The sequence below is a fragment of the Neofelis nebulosa genome, chromosome 7, assembly GCF_028018385.1.
Source record: "Neofelis nebulosa isolate mNeoNeb1 chromosome 7, mNeoNeb1.pri, whole genome shotgun sequence".
In the NCBI taxonomy this organism is placed as follows: Eukaryota; Metazoa; Chordata; class Mammalia; order Carnivora; family Felidae; genus Neofelis; species Neofelis nebulosa.
The window spans coordinates 111,670,570-111,693,900 of NC_080788.1; the positions used below are offsets into that span (position 1 = coordinate 111,670,570).

At 40.8% G+C, this 23,331-nt stretch overlaps 1 protein-coding gene across 6 annotated transcripts in view; it reads right to left on the reverse strand.

Annotated features, from left to right (window-relative positions):
* LOC131517343 (coiled-coil domain-containing protein 170-like) overlaps positions 1 to 23,331 on the reverse strand; it is a 51,799-nt gene that overhangs the window by 14,882 nt on the left and 13,586 nt on the right. For 4 of the 6 annotated variants that reach the window (XM_058739304.1, XM_058739301.1, XM_058739305.1 and 1 more), the window contains 3 exons: positions 20,290 to 20,472; positions 12,424 to 12,680; positions 387 to 522 (listed from right to left, as the gene is read on the reverse strand). In XM_058739304.1, the coding sequence (XP_058595287.1) occupies positions 387 to 522; positions 12,424 to 12,680; positions 20,290 to 20,472 (576 nt within the window). Of the gene's footprint in view, positions 1 to 386; positions 523 to 12,423; positions 12,681 to 20,289; positions 20,473 to 20,948; positions 21,087 to 23,331 lie in introns of those variants that run through there. The other 2 variants (XM_058739303.1, XM_058739302.1) reach the window with 2 other exon arrangements.

Below are 23,331 nucleotides of genomic sequence, written 5' to 3' on the forward strand. Positions count from 1 at the left end.
CCCTTCAACACACATTCAGAGCCCAAAATCCAGCTGCTGGCAGCAGCAGGAGGTAACTCACACCAGAAATGTAAAACACCGACATTTCATTCTCTTATCACCACCGCTCCTCCCAGGTCTCGCTCAGCTCCAATCCCTTTTACGGGTCTATCACAGAGGTCTTAGATCCACCTTGTGATTACTCTCTGTACCTCAGAAAGGCTTTCGGTCAACCATACTGCACAGCTTCCTTTGATTCCCCCCCACACACCCCGACGCCCCCCATTCCCCATCCCCGCCAGGATCAGAAGCAGACCAACAACCTACTAAACATTTGCCAATTATCTCTCAGAGTAACACGAGGTCTTGAAAATCCTGTTTCTTGAAAAATCAATATTTATTCTCACCTTCATCATGAAACTATCCAAGGAATCTTCTTGTCCTTTCATATTCATATGATGGGTGAATCCATTAGCACCTGCTAACTTTTTCTCCAAAAGGCCTGCTTTCCGCTCTGCTTTTTCTCTTTCAGACAGATGGACTCTGTGTAAAATATTGGTGGGTAACAATATCATGAAACCAACTCAATTTTCAAACTTCAATTAAAAATAATTAAAGGTGGGGTGCCTGGGTGGCTCAGTCGGTTAAGCATCTGACTTTGGCTCAGGTCATGATCTCATGGCTTGTAGGTTCGAGCCCCTTGTCGGGCACTGTGCTCACAGCTCAGAGCCTGGAGCCTGCTTCAGATTCTGTGTTTCCCTCTCTCTCTCTCAGCCAGCCCCCATCTCAAAAATAAATAAACATTAAAAAAAAATAATGAAAGAGAGCACCTGGGTGGTTCAGTCGGTTGAGCGTCCAACTCTTGATTTCAGCTCAGGTCATGATCTTGCGGTTTGTGATTTCAAGCCCCACGTGGGGCTCTGCGCTGACAGTGCAGAGCCTGCTTGGGATTCTCTCTTTCTCTCCCTCTCTCTGTCCCTCCCCTGCTCTCTCTCAAAATAAAGTTCTAAAAAATAATAATCATTAAAGAAGCAATCCCCACTTAAAATATATTAAATATATGTATCAAGTTAGAAATGTACTTTTGCAAAGAGCTGTGTGGTTACCCAACTATTTCTAGGGAGAAACTAGCAATGGCAGAGAAATAGAGATGAAAACAATCCAGTGCTAGGTCCTCTAGTAGTTCCCCTGGGGAAGGTTAATTTTTAAACCGTCCTTTTCACAGGGAAATTTGAACATGAATATCTGCCTGCCACTATTAGTAACATTGTGATGACCAGGAGGTTCCACAGAGGTACGAGGACTCCTGTTTTAATAATATCTGATGGCTCTTCCACTGGGATTTAATGAGAGGAAAGGGAATTCGAATAATGATGCAGCAATAGAGAAGAACATATGTAAAAACTTGTTTTATTATCAAATATACAAATAGCTAATTATTCGGGGTGTGTGTGTGTGTGTGTGTGTGTGTGTGTGTGTGTGTTTCTTGTTTTGATTACCTATCAATTGCTAGGTATTGTTAATATTTTCTACCCTGTACCCATAGCTAGGTCAAAGTTTCAGCCAATCTTCCATATTTTTGTTTGTTGCTGTTTGTGTATTTTTGATCCTCTCCTGTCTAAGAATTGCAGCTTACAGAATTAGTGAATTTGAGTCAGGTTAAAAGAAATTACCTGTATTATCCAAACAGAAATTTTTAATCGAAAAGATTATATTAGAGGGGCGCCTGGGTGGCTCAGTCAGTTAAGCGTCTGACTTTGGCTCAGGCCATGATCTCATGGTTTGCAGGTTTGAGCCCCACGTTGGGCTCTGTGCTGACAGCTTGGAGCCTGGAGCCTGCTTCAGAGTCTGTCTCTCTCTCTCTCTCTCTCTGCCCCTCCCTGTTCATGATCTGTTTGTCTCTCTCTCCCAAAAATAAACATATTAAAAAAAATTTTTTAAAAGATTATATTAGAGACATGCAGGAGACACTCAAAAGGTCTAACACACCTAAAACTGTAGGCCTAGAGTGAGAGTAGAGACAGAATGGGAAAAAAACAATATTTGAAAAAATAATTCCCAAGACTCCATACCTGATGAAAGACATAATTGATAGATTCAATAAGTTCTTTATATCCTCAGCAGGACAGATACAAAGAAAGCCACACTAAGACACATCATAGTCAAATTGCTACCAATAAAAAGCACACCTTATCACCTCCAAAGGCACAGCAATAAGACTGATAAATAACTTTTCAACAGAAACTATAGATGTCAGAAGATAACCAGATGACATCTTAGAGTGCTGAAAGAAAAAAATACTGACAACCCCAAATTTTGTACTCAGTAACACAAACCAAAACAAAAAATGACCTTCAAAAAATGAAAATGAAATAATATAGTTTCAGAAGAAGAAGAAAAAACAGAAAGATTGTCAGAAGAAATGCTTTATAGGAAACACTAGAGGAGGTTCCAGTCCAAGATGGTGACATGGGAAGACCCTGGGCTCACCTCCTCCATGGAGGCACCAGGTCTACATCGATCTGTACAGCAATTCTGCCCTAGGGGGAGCTGAGGGCTGACTGAGCAGCTTCTGTACAACAGAGGATGGGGTGACCACATGGAGAGGCAGGACAGACAGAGTAGCCGATACCCCTGCAAGCTCCGGGTCACTGGCCCACACCAGGTCCAGATGCCCTGGGGCTTGGAGGGAAAGCTGAAGGTTGGAAAAGCAACTGGAATATGGAGGAACTGGCCCTGGAACCTTGCCCAGTGGTGAGAGAGCTGTTGGAACTCTCTCTGGGTAGCATAGTCTGTGCTCCCCCTCCACCACGGTGGGGATGTGGATGGGAGCAGGGTTCCAAACTCCTGGTTGGCCTGCCACCCCAGCGAGCCTGGGCCCACTGGGTCCTGGGCCCATACCAGCCCCAGACACCCTGGGGCATGGAGGAGAAGCCACGGTTTAAAAGAGCAGCTAGGGTGTAAAGTAGCTAGGTCTAGAATCTCGCTAGGCAGTGAGGGAACAGGTAAAGCTTTTGCTGGGTCAGAGGGACTGGGGAACACCATGGTTTACCTTCCCCTTCTACCTGGATGGTGCAGATAGGACAGGGTCCAGGCTCCATGGCCATCCTGTCATGTCAACAAGCCCCATGCCCCTGGCCCACACCAGCCTCAGACACCGTGGGGCACAGAAAAGCCACAGTTTAAAAGAGGAACCAGGGGCGCCTGGGTGGCGCAGTCGGTTAAGCGGCCGACTTCAGCCAGGTCACGATCTCGCGGTCCGTGAGTTCGAGCCCCGCGTCGGGCTCTGTGCTGACAGCTCGGAGCCTGGAGCCTGTTTCCGATTCTGTGTCTCCCTCTCTCTCTGCCCCTCCCCCGTTCATGCTCTGTCTCTCTCTGTCCCAAAAATAAATAAAAAACGTTGAAAAAAAAAATTAAAAAAAAAAAAAAAAAAGAGGAACCAAATATAAAAGAGCCAGTCCTAGAACTCTAACAGACAGCAGGGGGACCTGTTAGAACTCTCCAGGTTGAAAGGGCTGGTGAGCACCACAGTTATGTTCCCCATCCAACTTGATAATGTGGACAGGAACAAGGTCCAGGCACCATAGCCAGCCTACCACCTCAGTGAGCCCCAGGCCCCTAGCCCGCCAACCCCAGCTGTCACACAAAGATGGCCCCAGCATGACACACACTGGGACACCCCTGGTCCAGCACTCACTATGGCTCCAACCATCATGCCAAGGTGACACAGGCACAAAGCACCTCCTTGGAAAATTCCAGGCCCATACCACTTCAGCTCCAGATAGCTTGCTAGGGGACCCCTGACACAGAGCACTCTGGGACCTCTTAGCTAATGCCTACTTTGGCTCCAGCTGCCTTGCTAAGATGTCCCGTGCATGGAGCACCCTGGGAACCCTCAGCCCGTGTTCACTTTAGCTCCAGCTGCCCTGCCAAAACACCTCCTGCATAGAGCACCCTGAGACCCCAAGCCCACCCCTCACCTCAGCTCCAGCCACCCCACCAGGGAGCCCTCTGTACAGAATATCCTGGGACAACCTGGCCCATGCTGGCCTCCATTTTAATCACCCCAATAGGGCACACTCTTCACTGAACACCTCATGACACCCTAGCTTTCACCTACTTCTGCTTCAGGTATCCTCCCAGGCTGATCCTGTGCAGCACATGCCTCACCTCAGTTCCAGACATCCCACTGGGACACTTCCTACATGAGGTGCCCCTGGACCCTTGGGCCATGCCCTCCTGTGGCTCCAGCTGCCCTGCCAGGGCACTCTGTGTGAAGGACCCTAGGACCCACTGGCTTGAGCTCACTTCAGCTTCAGCTGTCCTGCTGGGGCACCTTCTACACAGAGTCCTGGGACCACCCAGGCCCACACTCACTTCCGCTCCAGCCATCCCACCAGGGTAGCCACAGGATGGAGTGCACTGGGACCCGAGCCCATGAAGACACAGTTCCAGCCAGCCAGCCAAAGGCACCAGCCACATACAGTCTACACAGAAGATGACCATATACAAGACCATTCCTGCAAGTTTAGGAGAAGTAGCTGTTCCATCTAATTCATAGAAACAAACACAGACAATCCAGCAAAATGAGGAAACCGAGGAATATGCTCTGAATAAATGAACAAGACAAAACCCCAGAAAAAGAACTAAATGAAATGGAGATAAGCAATATGTCTGCTACAGAGCTAAAGTAATTATCATAAAGATGCTCACCAGACTGGAAAGAAGAGTAGACTCAGTGAGAACTTCAATAAAGAGATAGAAAACATAAAGAGAACCAATCAGATTTGAAGAATACAATAACTAAAATGAAAAATACATTAGAAGGCAATCAACAGTAGATTAGAGAATACAGAAGAATATATCAGCAATCTGAAAGATAGGGTAATGGAAATCACCCTAGCTGAACAGCCAAAAGAAAAAATAATCTATTTTAAAAGAGGATAGGGTACCTGGGTAACTCAGTCAGTTAAGCAACTGACTCTGGATTTTGGATCAGGTCATGATCTCACAGTTCATGAATTTGAGCCCCATGTCAGGCTCTGTGCTGACAGCCCGCTTGGGATCCTCTTTCTCCCCCACCCCTCTCTCTCTGCCCCTCCCCTGCTCACTCTCTCTCTCTCTCAAAATAAGTAAAATAAACTTAAAACAAAAAGAGGATAGGTTAAGGGATCTCTTGAATAACATCAAGCAAGCAAACATTCACATAATAGGGGTCTCAGAAGAAGAAAGGGGAAAAAATTTTATTTGAAGAAATAATAGCTGAAAAATTCCTTAACTGGAGAAAGGAAACAAACATCCAGATTCAGGAATCACAGAGAGCTCCAAACAAGATGACTTAAGGAGGTCCATATCACCAACACATAATAAAATAATTAAATGTCAAAGGTTAAAGATAAAGAGAGACTTTAAAAGCAGCAAGAGAGAAGCAACTAGTTACATACAAGGGAAACCCCATAGGCTATCAGCTGATTCTGCAACAAAAACTTTGCAGGCCAGAAAGAAGTGGCATATATTCAAAGAGCTGAAAGGAAAAAAACCTACAACCAAGAATATGCTACCTGTCAAGGTTATCATTCAGAATTGAAGAAGAGATAAAGAATTTCCTAAACAGGGTGCCTGGGTGGCATAGTCAGTTAGTATCTGACTCCTGATTTTGGCTCAGGTCATGGTCTCATGGTTTGTGAGATCGAGCCCCACATCAGGCTCTGAGCTAACAGTGTGGAGCCTGCTTGGGATTCTCTCTCTCTCTCTCTCTCTCTCTCTCTCTCTTTCTGATCTTCCTTCCCCTCTCCCCCAAATAAATAAACTTAAAAAAAAAAGAGTTACCCAGACAAACAATAGTTAAAGTTTATCACCACCAAACCAGCTTACAATAAATGTTAAAGGGGCTTTGTTAAGTAGGAAAAAAAAGGTTATAATTAGAAGTAAGACAATTATGAATAAGAAGATACAAAATATATGACAGCATATACATAAGATGTGGAGGAGAGTAAAAAAGAAGTTCTTTTAGAATGTGTTCAAATTTCAATCAATTTACTATAAACTGCTAAAAACTTAGGGTCCTATATATGAACCTCAAGGTAACCACAAACTCAAAACCTATGATGAATACACAAAAAATAGAGAAAAAGAATTCAGGCATAACACTACAGAGAGTCATCAATCACAGGGAAAGACAGTTTGAGAGGAAGAGACAGAATAACTACAAAAATAACCAGAAAACAACAAAATGAAAGTAAGTACATACTTATCAATAATTACTTTCAATGTAAATGGTCTAAGTTTTCAAATCCAAAGACAAAGGTTGGCAGCTAGATTAAAAAAAAAAAAAAAGAGGGGCGCCTGGGTGGCGTAGTCGGTTGAGCGTCCGACTTCAGCCAGGTCACGATCTCGCGGTCCGTGAGTTCGAGCCCCGCGTCAGGCTCTGGGCTGATGGCTCGGAGCCTGGAGCCTGTTTCCGATTCTGTGTCTCCCTCTCTCTCTGCCCCTCCCCCGTTCATGCTCTGTCTCTCTCTGTCCCAAAAATAAAAAAAAAATAAAAAAAAAAGAGTGGGGCGCCTGGGTGGCGCAGTCGGTTAAGCGTCCGACTTCAGCCAGGTCACGATCTCACGGTCCGTGAGTTCGAGCCCCGCGTCAGGCTCTGGGCTGATGGCTCGGAGCCTGGAGCCTGTTTCCGATTCTGTGTCTCCCTCTGTCTCTGCCCCTCCCCCGTTCATGCTCTGTCTCTCTCTGTCCCAAAAATAAATTAAAAAAAAAAAAAAAAAAAAAAAAAAAACGTTGGAAAAAAAAAAAAAGAGCTATCTATATGCTGCCTACAAGGGACTCACTTCAGACTTAAAGGCTTACACAGACTGAAAGTGAAAGGATAGAGAAAGATACACCATGCAAATAGAAATGAGAGAAGAAAAAAAGCCAGGATAGCAATAGTTATAACAGACAAAATAGACTTTAAAACAAAGATTGTAAGTAGAGATAAAGAAGGGCATTACATAAAGATAAAGTGGTCAATCCACCAAGAGTATATAATGACTGTAAATATCTATACACCCAAAATTGGAGCTTAAATACATAAAGAAAACATTAGCAGACATAAAGGGAGAAATTAACAGTAGTACAATAACAGTAGAGAACTTTAACACCTCACTCACATCAATGGATAGATCATCCAGGCATAAAAATCAATAAGGAAACAGTGTCTTTGAATTACATATTAGACCAGATGGACTTAACAGATATATACAGAACATTCTATCCAAAACAACACTATGCATTCCTTTCAAGAGCCTATGGAACATTCTCCAGGATAGATCACACATTAGGCCACAAGGCATGTCTCAATAAATTTAAGAAGATTGAAATCATATCATGCATCTTTCCTGACCACAATGGTATGAAATTAAAAGAATCATAAGAATGTACTAGAAAAAAACACAAATGGAGGCTAAACAACACGCTGCTAAACAGTCAATAGGTCAATTTAAAAAAATCAAAGAGGAAATAAAAAAATACGTGGAGACAAATGAAAATGAAAACACTATGGTCCAAAATTTTGAGGACACAATGAAAGCAGTTTTAAGACAGAAATTTACAGCAGTACAGGTCCACCTCAAGAAACACACAAACACAAATCTCAAATAAACAACCTAATCTTATACCTAAAGGAACTAGAAAAAGAAGAACAAAGTCCAAGTTTAGTAGAAGGAAGGAAATAACAAAGATTGAAATAGAAATAAATGAAATAGAGACAAAAAAGAAAGAGAGAAAGAAAGAAAAAAGAAAGGATCAGTGAAACCGAGAACTATTACTTTGAAAAGATAAATAAAACATTGATAAACCTTTAACTGGACTCATCAAGAAAAAAAGAGAGAAGACACAAACAAATAAATCAGAAATGAAAGAGGAGAAGAAACAATAGACATGACAAAAATAAAAAGGATTATAGGAGACTACTCAAAAAATCATATGCCAAAAAATTGGACAACCTAGAAGAAATGTATCAATTCCTAGAAACATATAATTTTCCAAAACTGAATCAGGAAGAAATAGAAAATCTGAACAGATTACTAGTAACAAAATTTAATCAGTAATAACAAAATTTTAAAAATCTCTGAACAAACAAAAGTCTAGGACCAGATAGATTCACAGGTGAATTCTACTAAACATTTAAAGAAGAGTTAATGTCTATTCTCCTCAAAATATTCCAAAAAACAGAAGAGGGAGGAAAGCTTCCAAATATGAGTCCTGATACCAAAATCAGACAAAGACACTACATAAAAATAGGCTAATATCCCTGATGAACATAGATGCAAAAATTCCCCCCAAATAGGAGCAAATTGCATTCAAAAATACATTGAGGGGAGCCTGTGTGGCTCAGTTGGTTGAGCATACAACTCTTGATTTCGGTTCAAGTCATGATCCTGATTGCGGATCATGGGTTTGTGGGATCAAGAGCTGTGTCAGGCTCCACGCTGAGCAAGGAGCTTGTTTAAGATTCTCTCTTCACCTCTGTGTCCCTCACCCATTCTCTCTCTCTCTCTCTCTCTCTCTCTCCCTCACTCTCTCTCTCATTCTCAAAAGTAAGATTAAAAAAATACATTGAGGGGCGCCTGGGTGGCTCAGTCAGTTGAGCGACCAACTTCCGCTCGGTTCATGATCTCACGGTTTATGAGTTCAAGCCCTGCGTCGGGCTCTGTGCTGACAGCTCAGAGCCTGGAGCCTGCTTCTGATTCTGTGTCTCCCTCTCTCTCTGCCCCTCCCCCACTCATGCTCTGTCTCTCTGCATCTCAGAAATAAATAAAAATTAAAAAAATTAAAAAAAAATACATTCAAAGGGTCATCCACCATGATCAAGTGGGATTTATTCTGGGGGTGCAAGGATGGTTCACATTCATGAATCAATGTGATAAACCACATCAACAAAATGAAGGATTAAAACCATATGATCATCTCAATGGATGAAAGAAAAGCATCTGATAAAATCCAATACTCATTCATGATAAAAGCTCTCAATAGGGGCGCCTGGGTGGCGCAGTCGGTTAAGCGTCCGACTTCAGCCAGGTCACGATCTCGCGGTCTGTGAGTTCGAGCCCCGCGTCAGGCTCTGGGCTGATGGCTCGGAGCCTGGAGCCTGTTTCCGATTCTGTGTCTCCCTCTCTCTCTGCCCCTCCCCCGTTCATGCTCTGTCTCTCTCTGTCCCAAAAATAAATAAAAACGTTGAAAAAAAAAATTAAAAAAAAAAAAAAAAAGCTCTCAATAAAGTGGGTTTAGAGGGAACACACCTCAGCATAATAAAGGCCATATAAAAAAAAAAAAAGAAAGAAAAAACCACAGCTAACATCCGACTCAATGGTAAAAAAAAAAAAAAAAAAAGCGAGCTTTTCCTCTAAGATCAGGAGCAAGACAAGGAGGTCTATTCTCACCACTTTTATTCAACATAGTGCTAGAGGCTCTACCAACAGCAATCAGACAAAAGAAAGAAAAAGAAAGAAAGAAAGAAAGAAAGAAAGAAAGAAAGAAAGAAAGAAAGAAAGAAAGAAAGAAAGAAAGAGAAAGAAAGAAAAGGCATCCAAATTAGTAAGGAAAAAGTTAAACTGTCACTATTTGCAGATAACATGATACTATATATATAAAACCTTAAAGACTCCAACAATAAACTATTAGAAATAAAAAATAAAGTCAGTAAAGTTGCAGGATACAAAATTAATACACATAAGTCGATTGCATTTCTATACACTAATAAAGTAGCAGATAGAGAAATTAAGAAAATAATCCCATTTATAATTATACCAAAAAGAACAAAATATCCAGGAATAAACTTAGCCAAGGAGGTGAAAAATCTGTACTCTGAACACTGTAAAACATTGACAAAAAGAAATTGAAGATGACACAAATGGGACGATATTCCATGCTCATGGATTGGAAGAATTAATATTGTTAAAATGCCTATACTATCCAAAGCAATCTATACATTTAATGCAATCCCTATCAAAATACCAATGGCATTTTTCACAGGACTTGAGCAAATAATAGTAAAGTTTGTATGGAATCACAAAAGACCTTGAATAGTGGATCTTCACATGAAAAAGAATGAATTTGAACTCCTAACCCCTAACTCACATCATATACAAAAATTAGTCAAAAATTTTCAGAGATATAAATTTAAGTGTTAAGACTATACATCTTAAAAAGAAAATATATGCGTCAATCTTTGTGACCCTGGATTAGGCAATGGTTTCTTAGATATGACACCAAGTCTCAAGTGACAAAAAATAAACTTCCATCCAAATTAAAATACTTTGTGCTCCAAAGGACACCATTAAGAACATGAAAAGACTGAGCCAGGCTCAGAGGGACATGCGACTCCTGATCTCGGGGTTAGGAGTTCAAGCCCCACATAGAGTATAGAGATTACTTAGAGAAAAAAAAAAAAGTGAAAAGACAACCCACAGATGGGAGAAAATACCTGCCCGTCATATGTCTGATAAGGGTCCAGTGTCCAGAACACATAAAAAACACACCTCAAAAATAAAAAGACAAATAACCCAATTGAAAATTGGGCAAAGGATGTGAATAGATATTTCTATAAAGAAGATACACAAATGGCCAATAGGCACATGAAAAGATGCTCAACATCTTTAGCCTTACAGAAATGCAAATTAAAATCACAGTAAGAGGGGCGCCTGGGTGGCGCAGTCGGTTAAGCGTCCGACTTCAGCCAGGTCACGATCTCGCGGTCCGTGAGTTCGAGCCCCGCGTCAGGCTCTGGGCTGCTGGCTCGGAGCCTGGAGCCTGTTTCTGATTCTGTGTCTCCCTCTCTCTCTGCCCCTTCCCCGTTCATGCTCTGTCTCTCTCTGTCCCAAAAATAAATTAAAAACGTTGAAAAAAAAAATTAAAAAAAAAAAAATCACAGTAAGATACGACTTCCTATCCACTAGAACGGCTATCATAGAAAAGACGAACAATAACAGATGTTGGTGAGGATGTGGAGTAACCGGAATCCTCAAACATTGCTGGTGGGAATGTAAAACGTGTAACTGCCTTGGAAAATAGTCTGGAAGTGCCTCAAAAGTAAACAGAGTTACTTTATGACTCAGCCATTCTACTCCCAAGGCATATACCTAACAGGAATGAAGCATACAGTCATGTAAAACTCACACGAGAATGGTCACAGGAGCGTTATGCATAAAGTCACCCCCAACAAAGGAAACAAGCCAATGTCCATCAACGGATGAATGCATAAACAAACTGTGGTATATTCATACAATAAAATATTATTCAGCCATAAAAAAGAGTGAAGTATGCTGATTCATGGTTCAACATGGATTAACCTTAAAAACATTGTGCTAAGTGATGTGAGACACAGGCCATATATTGTATGACTGCATTCATGGAAAATGTCCAGAAAAAGCAAGTCCATAGAGAAAGAATGTAGACTGGTGGTTGTCAGAATGGGGAGTAACTGAAAATAGGCATGGGGTTTCTTTGAGGGGTGATTAAAAATGTTCTGGAATTAGTGGTAATGATCGCACAATCTTGTGAATATATTAAAAACTACTGGGGCACCTGGGTGGCTCAGTCAGTTGAACAACCGACTTCGGGTCAGGTCATGATCTTGCAGTTTATGGGTTCGAGCCCCACGTCGGGCTCTGTGCTGGCGGCTCAGAGCCTGGAGCCTGCCTCGGATTCTGTGTCTCCCTCTCTCTGCCCCTTCCCTGCTCATGCTCTGTCTCTCTGTCTCTCAAAAATGAATAAACATTAAAAAAAAAAAAAAAAAACTACTGAATTGCATACTTTAAAGGGGTGCATTTTTTTCTTTTTTTATTGAAGTACAATTGACTAAAAGGGTGAATTTTAATGGTATGTGAATTACATCTCTATAAAAACATCTTTTTTAGGGGCACCTGGGTGGCTCAGTTGGTTAAGCGTCCAACCAGGTCATGATCTCATGGTTTATGAGTTCAAGTCCTGTATCACACTCTGAGCTCAGAGCCTGGAGCATGCTTCAGATTCTGTGTCTCCCTCTCTGTCTGCCCCTCCCCTTCTTGTGTTGTCTCTCTCTCACTCCTTCTCTCTCCCTCTCAAAAATAAATATTTTAAAAATGTCTTTTTTTATTTTTTTATTTTTTATTTATTTATTTATTATTATTATTTTTTTTAAAAAGGCTCCAGGCTCTGAGCAGTCAGCACAGAGCCCGACGCGGGGCTCAAACCCACGGACTGTGAGATCATGACCTGAGCTGAAGTCGGCTGCCCAACTGACTGAGCCACCCAGGCGCCCCTAAAAAAAAACGTCTTTTTTTAAACATAATAATTTTGAGTCAGGTATTACATGAAATTCTACTAGTTTTAAATTCTGTGATCCATCAGGAATATGGAGTTTATATACTATTTGCAAACTTATGACAAATGAGATGTTTGAAAACAAACTAGAACATTTCCTACCTTAGATTGTTTTCCAGTTCTATAATTTTTTCAGTTAGATCCCAGTTGCCTCTTTCAAGATTCTGAATATTGGTGTTTTTCAAAGATTTAATTCTGGTTAGAGAAGCGGTAAGTTCCTCTAGGTCCTTGATATCCTCTTTCAGGGACATTATCTGGGAAGACTGATGCACGTTATTTCGTTTGTAACTTTCTAGCTCACTCTTCATCTCTTGCAATGAAGTTTCTTTTATGAAGAGCTTGTTTTGAAGGTTTCTTAGCTATTCAGAAAGGGAAAATGTTACTTAAAATCATAATGTTGGTTTTAGAAAAATTCATGACTTTAAATCATTATGGATATTTCAGTCATAACTTATTATACAATAAAATGAAGATTCTCAAATCTCCTAACAGTATATTCCAGTGTTACACTCATTTTTTTTTAAAGTTTACTTATTTATTTTGAAACAGAAAGCAAGAGTTGGGGAGGGGCAGAGAGAGAGAGGGAGAGAAAGAATCCCAAGCAGGGTCTGCAGTAACAGCACAGATCCCATGAGCCTGAGATCATGACCTGAGCCAAAATCAAGAGTTGGACTTTCAATAAAAAAAAAAAAAAGAGTTGGACTCTCAACTGACTGAGCCACCCAGGCGCCCCTGAAGAGTATAATTTTTTTAAACATTTATTTATTTATTTTGAGAGAGAGAGAGAGAGGGAGTGAGAGGATCCCAAGCAGTCTCTGTGCTGCTGTCAGCACAGAGCCCACGTGGGGCTCGATCCCATGAACATTGAGATCATGACCTGAGCCTTTAATTCAAGAGTCAGACCCTTAACCGACTGAGCCACCCAGGGACTCCTGAAGCAGCATAATTAAACAACAACAACCACAACAACAACAAAAACCATTAAAATGACACATAGGGTTTAGAATAAGCGATTTTATTCTCATCAACATTAAAGTTGTTCAAATTTTGTTGTGAGAGTAAATCACACCAATAATGAATTCTATGATGCCTAGCAGAAAAGAAATACTTAATGCTTTGGCCGTAGATGTGTTACTTTATGTTGGTTGTGAAGGGGAGTATGTTCAGAGGCCTCTCTCCTTAAAAGCTATGTTTACACCACTTGTTTCCTGGCCTTATCTGTGCTCATCAGTGAAATGGTTGGATAGGAGAGTCAGGAGAAAGAATGAGGCTTATACTGACTATATATTATTTTAAAGCAAATAAAGGAAAGAAAAGATCATAAAGTTATAAAGAGAAGCAAGAGTGATGGCTTGCGAGAGAGGAAGCAACAGAAGACAGCCACAAACTGCTGAGAAAGACCAAAAAGAGATTGGAGAGGCAGAGTGCATGGCTGCTGTCAGGTGACTTATTTATCTTTTGGTAGCATTAAAAAATTTTTTTTTATTTTAGGGGCGCCAGGGTGGCTCAGTCGGTTGAGCATCTGACTTTGGCTCAGGTCATGATCTCGTGGTTTGTGCATTTGAGCCCCGTGTCAGACCCAGTGCTGACAGCTCAGAGCCTGGAGCCTGCTTGGGATTCTGTCTCCCTCTCTCTCTGCCGCTCCCCTGCTTGCACTCTGTCTGTCTCTCCCTCTGTCTCAAAAATAAATAAACATTAAAAAATTTTTAAATAATAAAATAAAATTAAAAATTTTAAATTTTAGAATGGAGAGCAAGTGGGGGAGGAGGCAGATGGAGAGAGAGAGAGAGAGAGAGAGAATCTTAAGCAGGATCCACATTCAGGGGGAAGCCTGATACAGGACTTGATCCCATGACCCTGAGATCAAAACTGAGAGTCAGCTGCTCAACTGACTGGTCATTCGGGTGCCCCTTGGTATCATTTTTTAAACCTCTGCTCTTCTATCTGATAAGTGAAGAAAGTTCACTAGATGGAGAAAATTGAGGTACTGCTAATATTCAGGGGTCAGTTAACTTTTTTTTCAATGTTTATTTTAATATATATAGAGAGAGCTCACATGAGTGGGGGGAGGGGTAGAGAGAGAGCAAGAGAGGGAAGCCCAAGCAGGCTCCTCACTGTCAGTGCTGAGCCTCATGCAGGGCTGGATCCCACCAACAGTGAGATCATGACCTGAGCTGAAATCAAGTCAGATGCTTAACTGACAGAGCCACCCAGGTGCCCCAGGGGTCAATTAACTTTTGATTTAACCTAATTTGTTCAAATTTCTTAATAGGCTGTATAAGATCCTTATGAACTAGTAAGAGAGGAGGGAAAAGGGGATATTAGATGTAACATTATAGGGGCGCCTGGGTGGTTCAGTCAGTTGAGCATCCGACTTCAGCTCAGGTCACGATCTCACGGTCCGTGAGTTCGAGCCCCGCGTTGGGCTCTGGGCTGATGGCTCAGAGCCTGGAGCCTGCTTCTGATTCTGTGTCTCCCTCTCTCTCTGCCCCTCCCCCATTCATGCTCTGTCTCTCTCTGTCTCAAAAATAAATAAATGTTAAAAAAAATTAAAAAAAAAACTGCAAGTGATTCTTCAATTATCTCAATAAAATTTTCAATTTTAAAATTAATAATAATGGGTTCTGACATATTTTTCCTTAGCAGGAAAATTTACATTGCCTCCATTCACCCCCTCCAGAACTAGCTGAATCCACCAGGTTTCTCCTATTTGCCTTATTACCAAGCTAAAGGAAGAAAAGCATCTTATCTGCATGAACACAGTCATATTGCCCTCACAAATAAAAATTTCTATGAAAAATCAAACTAAAAATACTGGCAAAACACACTAAATTTATTTTAGGACACCAGGCCTTATTATACATATTAGTAACATTTTTTAACAAGTTCTTTAACTCCTGTTTATTACTACAGCAGTGTACCTGACTATGCAAGAGTTTTAGTTCAATATCACAATGCCTAAATTAGACAATACAATCATCAACTGAATACTTTAATATTCATCACTTCTATATCTGGCTTTTCCTAAATATAGCCCTTCTTGCACCTGTGTCTCCATTATTGGGCAGAAACACATGATAATGTCCCACAAAGAAATGAAGTTGATTATAACAAAAAAAATTTAAATGCATGCAGTGAAGAGAATAAACTGGCTTATCAAGACAATTGTGTTCCTGTGGAATTAAATAATAGGTTATTGGAAAAGAGAAAGATGACTCATGTTGAAGATATTCTGTTGAAATCACTGGACTCTTTTTTTTAAATAACTTTAGGGGCACCTGGGTAGCTCAGTTGGTTAAGCGTCTGACTTCAGCTCAGGTTACGATCTCAAGGTTCCTCATGGGTTTGTGAGCTCAAACCCCACATATGGCTTGCTGCTGTCAGTGCAGAGCCCGCTTTGGATCCTCTGTCCCCCCCTCTCTCCCCCTCCCTTGCTTGTGATCTCTCAAAAATAAATAAATAAATAAAACATTAAAATAACTTTAACACTGGGAAACCATGCAATAACAGTCACCAATTTTTATTAAATTCAGAAAATCCCAATAAGTGATACAGAATACTTTTTTTAAATTTTTTTTAATTTTTTTTATTTAAAAAAAAATTTTTTTTAACGTTTATTGATTTTTGAGACAGAGAGAGACAGAGCATGAACGGGGGAGGGTCAGAGAGGGAGACACAGAATCTGAAACAGGCCCCAGGCTCTGAGCTGTCAGCACAGAGCCCGACGCGGGGCTCGAACTCACGGACCGCGAGATCGTGACCTGAGCCGAAGTCGGACGCTTAACCGACCGAGCCACCCAGGCTCCCCTATGGAATACTTTTTAATACATATACTATCAAAAACCAAGTCAAAATGATATCTTGTAGAGCCATTCATATGTGTTTTGATAAATAAACATACTTATAGTTACCAATGACTTATGTACATGTAGAGAATTGCTTTTAAAAAGTACTTTGAAATTCTTGAAAATAACTTACATATTTTCTTTAGAGAAGGTTTAAAACCTATGATCTTTTGTTGACAATTTGGTTTAAAAGCCTTCTTTATGAATTAGGCATAGATAAACCTTAATCTACTCCAAATCTGAATTATCAAAAATCCCAAGGGACCCCTGGATGGTTCAGTTGGTTAAGTGTCCAGCTTGGGCTCAGGTCAGGATTTCGTAGCTTGTGAGATCCAGCCCTGCGCCGGGCTCTGTGCTGACAGCTCAGAGCCTGGAGCCTGCTTCAGATTCTGTGTCTCCTCTCTCTGCCCCTGCCCTGCTCATGTTCTGTCCCTCTCTTAAAAATAAATAAACACTGGGGCGCCTGGGTGGCGCAGTCGGTTAAGCGTCCGACTTCAGCCAGGTCACGATCCGTGAGTTCGAGCCCCGCGTCAGGCTCTGGGCTGATGGCTCGGAGCCTGGAGCCTGTTTCCGATTCTGTGTCTCCCTCTCTCTCTGCCCCTCCCCCGTTCATGCTCTGTCTCTCTCTGTCCCAAAAATAAAATAAAAAATGTTGAAAAAAATTAAAAAAATAAATAAATAAACACTAAAGAAAATTTTTTTAAAACCCCTAACTTGTTAAATATTAGTAGTAAGTTATACTACGGACAAGAACAATAATGCTACCCATACTAAAACTGCTAAGGTTTTCAGGGATTTGGCATTATATTTTTCTGTGGGAAAAAAAAAAAAAGACAAATTAAGAAATCTCTCCAGTGTCATAAAATGGATTGCATTTATATAAACTCCACCACTTCAATTTAATCTCTATTCACCTCCATATACTAAAAGAGGGAAAAATTTAGAATAAATAGAATTAAAAGAAATATATTTATCTATATATCTGTATATTTATTTAAAAATTTTTTTTATATTTATTTATTTTTGAGAGACAGGGTGAGACAAAGTGAGAGTGGGGGAGGGGCAGAGAGAGGGAGACACAGAATCTGAAACAGGTTCCAGGCTCTGAGCTGTCAGCACAGAGCCTGATGTGGGGCTTGAACCCACAAACCGTGAGATCATGACCTGAGCCGAAGTCGGACACTTAACTGACTGAGCCACCCAGGCGCCCCTGTATATTTATTTTTTTCATGTTTTTTTAGATTTTATTTTTGAGAGAGAAAGAGAGAGAGACAGAGCCCCACATGGGGCTTGAACTCACCAACCATGAGATCATGACCTGAGCCAAAGTTGGTCACTTAACTGACTGATCCACCCAGGCACCCCTATGTTTATTTATTTATTTTTTAACGTTTTTTTTGTTTGTTTGTTTGTTTGTTTTTTGAGACAGAGAGAGACAGAGCATGAACAGGGGAGGGTCAGAGAGAGGGAGACACAGAATCCGAAACAGGCTCCAGGCTCTGAGCTGTCAGCACAGAGCCCGACACGGGGCTCGAACTCAAGGACCGCGAGATCATGACCTGAGCCGAAGTCGGCCGCTCAACCGACTGAGCCACCCAGGCGCCCCTATTTATTTATTTTTTAATGTTTATTTATTTTGTGAGAGAGAACGAGTGTGCATGAGTGTGAGCAGGGGAAGGACAGACAGAGAGAGAGAGAGAGAGAGACAGAGAGAGAATCCCAAGCAGGCTCTGCACTGTCAGCACAGAGCCTGATTGGAACTCAAACTCATGAACCAACCGTGAGATCATGATCTGAGCCGAAATCAAGAGTTGGACACAACCAACAGAGCCACCCAGGTGCCCCTCTTTATTTATATGTTTCAATAAAACCTGGAGTCAGACTATTGGCAGATGAGATAGCAGAAAAGAAGGCCCAAGGAATCAGGCCCCTGTTGTAGGCTGAGTTTTGTCTTCTCAAAATTTCACATGTTGAAGTGCTAACCCCCAGTGACTCAGAATGTGACTATATTTGAGGACAGGATCTTTAAAGAGGTAATTAAATTAAAATGAGATCTTTAGGGTAGGCCATAATCCTGTATGACTGATGTTCTCAGAAAGAAGTGAAAGTTTAGGGGCGCCTGGGTGGCTCGGTTGGTTGAGTGTCTGACTTCAGCTCAGGTCATGATCTCATAGTTTGTGAGTTTGAGCCCCACATAGGGCTCACTGCTGTCAGTACAGAGTCTGCTTCAGATCCTCTGTTCCTGCCCCAGCTCCCGCCCGGCCCTTGCCCCTCCCCCACTTGCACATGCTCTCTCTCAAAAATAAACATAAAAAAAAAAAAAAAGAAGAGGAAATTTGGTCACAGATACAGAGGGAAAATCTCATAAAGACACAGAGAGTAGATGGCTATCTATCTATAAGCCAAGAAAAGAGGCCTCAGAAGAAATGAACCTTCTCACCACACACACACACACACACACACACACACACAGTCATTATGTGAAGTGATAGAGGTATTAACTAACTTTACTGCGATCATCATTTTGCAAAATATATGTACATCAAAACATCACAGGGGCACCTGGGTGGCTCAGTTGGTTAAGCGTCCGACTTGGGGTCAGGTCACGATCTCACGGTCTGTGAGTTCAAGCCCCGCATCGGGCTCTGTGCTGACAGCTCGGAGCCTGGAGCCTGCTTCGCATCCTGTGTCTCCCTCTCTCTCTGCCCCTCCCCCGTTCGTGCTCTGTCTCTCTCTGTCTCAAAAATAAACATTTAAAAAATTTATAAAAAAAACCACATCACATTGTACATCCCAAACTTACATAATGTTACATGTCAATTATGTGGCAATAAATCTGAGAGGAAGAGGAAGAGGGGGAGGAGAAGTAGCAGTTGCAGTATTGGTAGGAGAAGAAGGAGATGGAGGAGTACTACTAATCCTGCTGATACCTTGTCTTAGACTTCCAGCCTCCAGAACTATGAGAAAAATTTTTATTATTTAAGCCATCTAGACTGTGCTCCTTTCTTATGGCAGCCCTAGCAAACTCATGCACACGCCATATATAGCTACTTACTTGAAAGGCTGGTCAGTGTCCCACAATATAAGCATTCAGAATATTTTACTTGAAGGTAACCATAGAGACAGGGCAGGCATAAACAGCCACATCACAGTACCTTAACAATGATAGTGGCCTTTGAGATTCAATCATGGTTATCTGGGAGACTCTCTTGCAACAAATAGCCTGAGGGAGCTTGAGCTCAACTAAAGAATTCCTACACTCTTGGGGCTCCTGGGTGGCTCAGTCAGTTGAGCGCCCAACTTCAGCTCAGGTTATGATCTCACAGCTCGTGGGTTCGAGCCCTGCGTAGGGCTCTGTGCTGACAGCTCAGAGCCGGAGCCTCCTTTGGATTCTGTGTCTCCCTCTTTCTCTGCCCCTCCCCCACTCATGCTCGCTCTCTCTCTCTCTCTCTTAAAAATAAATATTAAAAAAAAAATTACTACACTCTAGTTCATCACCTGGTGTTAAGGGAAAAGTCAAGGCATTTTCTACAAATGTGGTTTCTTTCTTTTTCAACTGTTGATGTTACTCAGATGTCTCCTCAAGTATTATATAAGACTAGTGGATATTTGACATTTGGTGCTGTTTTAAATAGGAACTCAATCTTTCCATTAAAAAACGCATAATACATGTAATTGATTAGTATTTTTACATAAGTTTTGAGCATGGCAGTTCCTAGCACGATTTTAACACTACAGCATTCAGTGTTCCACTCAAAAGTATCTAACTATGTACCGTCTTCAAAAGGATTTATCTGGTAAAAAAGCAAACAGATTTGGGTCTAAATTAGTGTTCCTCAGTAATAAGACAGTACAAAATTTAGAAAAAAAGCACAACTGAGTTATGAGTCCCTTATCAGAATGTTTCTCTCTCGGGTGCACCTGGGTGGCTCAGTTGTTTAGTCTGACTCTTGATTTCTGCTCAGGTCACGATCTCATGGCTCATGAGTCTGAGCCCCACTTAGGGCTCCACACTAATAGCACGGAGCCTGCTTGGGATTCTCTCTCCCTCTCTCTCTGCCCCGCCTCCATGTGCATTCCCTTCTCTCTCTGTCTCTGGAAAAAAAAAAGTTTCTCTCCTTACTTTTACAGAGGATACATTTTCCTTTGGCACTTTATTTTCAGATAATCCATATACCTCAGCTAAAAGAGTCTTGTTTTTCACCAACAAAGCAGTAAGGTCAGGACAGACTGGGTCAGCTGCTCTTTTCTTGTACATCATTGGGTTCTTGGTGGGAACCGTTTTAACAGGTGGATCAAAACAAGCCTACAAAGAGAAACTGCAAATTAATTAACTGAACGTGTACCCTATTGATCAAAACCAACAATGTTTGAACTCACAGAGATGCAATTAAGTAGCTTTAAACAGAATACAACTTTAAAATATTTATTTTGAGGTGCTGGGATAACAAATGCAATAGGTCTCAGGAAAATAGCAAGTAGCCCATATTATTTATCTAAATAAATATAATTTCTAAGAGTATAGGAATCAAGACAACACATATGTGATATCTGGGGAAATGTTAAATCACATCCAATAAAACCTTTATAGAGACGTGAACTATTAGAAAGCCATTGATGAAAGAATTACCTGTATGTATTTGTTTTATTTTTGGTTACGAATCAATTCCTATGCATTTTATTATTATACAAATTGATTTTTTAAAATCTGATTTTAGTAAATCAGTGTCAATTTTGTTTTTTCCACACCTATATGGAGGGTAAAACTTAGGGAGTATTTACCTGTATGACAGTATCTCCTCCTATTGTCAAAAGGGTGTGCAAAGTGTAATTGTAATTAGTACAATTTTTGTTAAGAACAAAGTTTATATGACTCAAATAAAACCAAGAAACATGTATTAACATAAATCTCTAAAAAAACATATAAATCTATCACATGGTGCTTAATGTGCTAAAGAACAAAATACATTTTTCTAAAGTTACCAGGTTTTAGAATTTTATGCTTACCAAGATACTAGGAAACAGAATTGCACAAGAGAATACAAAATAACTATGTTTAACTATTTAAAGAAATAAAAAAGGAGCATTTGGCTGGCTCAGTCGGTAAAGCGTGCATCTCTTGATCTTGGGGTTGTGGGTTTGAGCCCCAGGTTGGGTATGGAGATTACTTCAAAACAAAACATTAATAAAAAAATAAGAGGTGCGCCTGGGTGGCTCAGTCGGTTGAGCGGCCGACTTCAGCTCAGGTCATGATCTCGCGTCCGTGAGTTTGAGCCCCGCGTTGGGTGCTGTGCTGACAGCTCAGAGCCTGGAGCCTGTTTCGGGTTCTGTGTCTCCCTCTCTCTGACCCTCCCCCGTTCATGCTCTGTCTCTCTCTGTCTCAAAAATAAATAAACGTTAAAAAAAATTAAAAAAAAAAAAATAAGAGGGCTGCCTGGGTAGCTAAGTCACTTGAGCATCCAGCTCTTGATTTTGGCTCAGGTCATGGTCCCAGGGTTGTGGGATTGAGCCCCACATCGGGCACCACTCTGAGAAAAAGAAAGAGAGAAGGAAAGAAAGGAAGAAAGAAAGAAAGAAAAGGGAATTTGGAAAATATAAATAAGTCACAGGATCACAAAGAATACATGTCATGGAAAAAACAACCAAATAAGATTTCTAGAAATTAAAAGTATAATTTTAATTTAAAAATGGAATGGACATGTTAAAAAACAGATTAGGCCTAGTTGAAGAATAAACGGATTTATAGGAAGGAACAAGAGGACAGCATACAGGAGACAATAAATGGTAAATATAAAAGAGAGTTCAAAGGCACAGAAACAACATGAAGCGGTCTATCATATGTCTATTTGGAGTTCAAGAAGTTTATAATTTAAAGAACAGGAAGAGGCATTATTTAAAAACATAATGTCTGAGAATTTTACAGAATTGTTGAAAGATATCAATCTAAGTGGTCTAGCAGATCCCAAGAAGAGTAAATAAAAAGAATTCCTTACCTACACACTCATAATGAAATTGCAGAACATCAAAGAAATATCTAAAAAGCAGATAATTAGAAAGGACAGGTAGTTACAAAGAAATAGCTGTTGGACTGGTGAGTGACTTCTCAACAATAATACAGAAGATTGAAAACTGCAAAATGATAGCCAAGAAAAATTTCCACCGGTTCTAAGAGACACAACTTGTCAAGTCTCTGCAACTGGGATGCATCTAAAGTTGGTGCCATTTCATATAGTGGGTAGTTTAGGTGGCAACATTTTTAAACTTTATAATAGTGCATAAAATAGTAGCAATTCTTCAAATCAAGGATATATTGTAAGTGGCAGCTAGAATTCTATACTGAATGAAATTATGTTTTAATAGGGGGGTAGAATAAAAACATTTTAGAGAAACAAAAACTGAATTTACCAATATGCCCTCATTTAAGAAAATTCTAAAGGATAGATTTCACATAGAAAATTAACTTACAAAGTCTAAAATACAAGCAAGAATAGTAAAAAATAATAGTAAATATGTGGATATATTTAAATAAGCATTAAGTAATTTTAAAAATAGGATTTAGGGGATTGAAAATAAAGAATAGAACCAATGCAGGACAAAAAAATGCATATACATGGATAGGAGAAAAATAGTTTAAAGCAGTATAAAATCTTCAGATTTCTCAGGAGTTAACAAAGATTTCAGTTAGCTCTGTTAAGTATATAATGTAATATAGCTAATATAACTACTAAAACTGTAGTCATATAACTTTTAAACTAGTAGAAAAGGATGGGGTGCCTGGGTGGCTCAGTCAGTTAAGCAACCGACTTCAGCTCAGGTCATGATCTCACAGTCCGTGAGTTCAAGCCCCGTGTCAGGCTCAGTGCTGACAGCTCAGAGCCTGGAGCCTGCTTCGGATTCTGTGTCTCCCTCTCTCTCTCCTGCTCATGCTCTGTCTCTCTCTGTCTCAAAAATAAGTAAAAACAGGGGCGCCTGGGTGGCGCAGTCGGTTGGGCGTCCGACTTCAGCCAGGTCACGATCTCGCGGTCCGTGAGTTCGAGCCCCGCGTCAGGCTCTGGGCTGATGGCTCGGAGCCTGGAGCCTGTTTCCGATTCTGTGTGTCCCTCTCTCTCTGCCCCTCCCCCGTTCATGCTCTGTCTCTCTCTGTCCCAAAAATAGATAAAAAGCG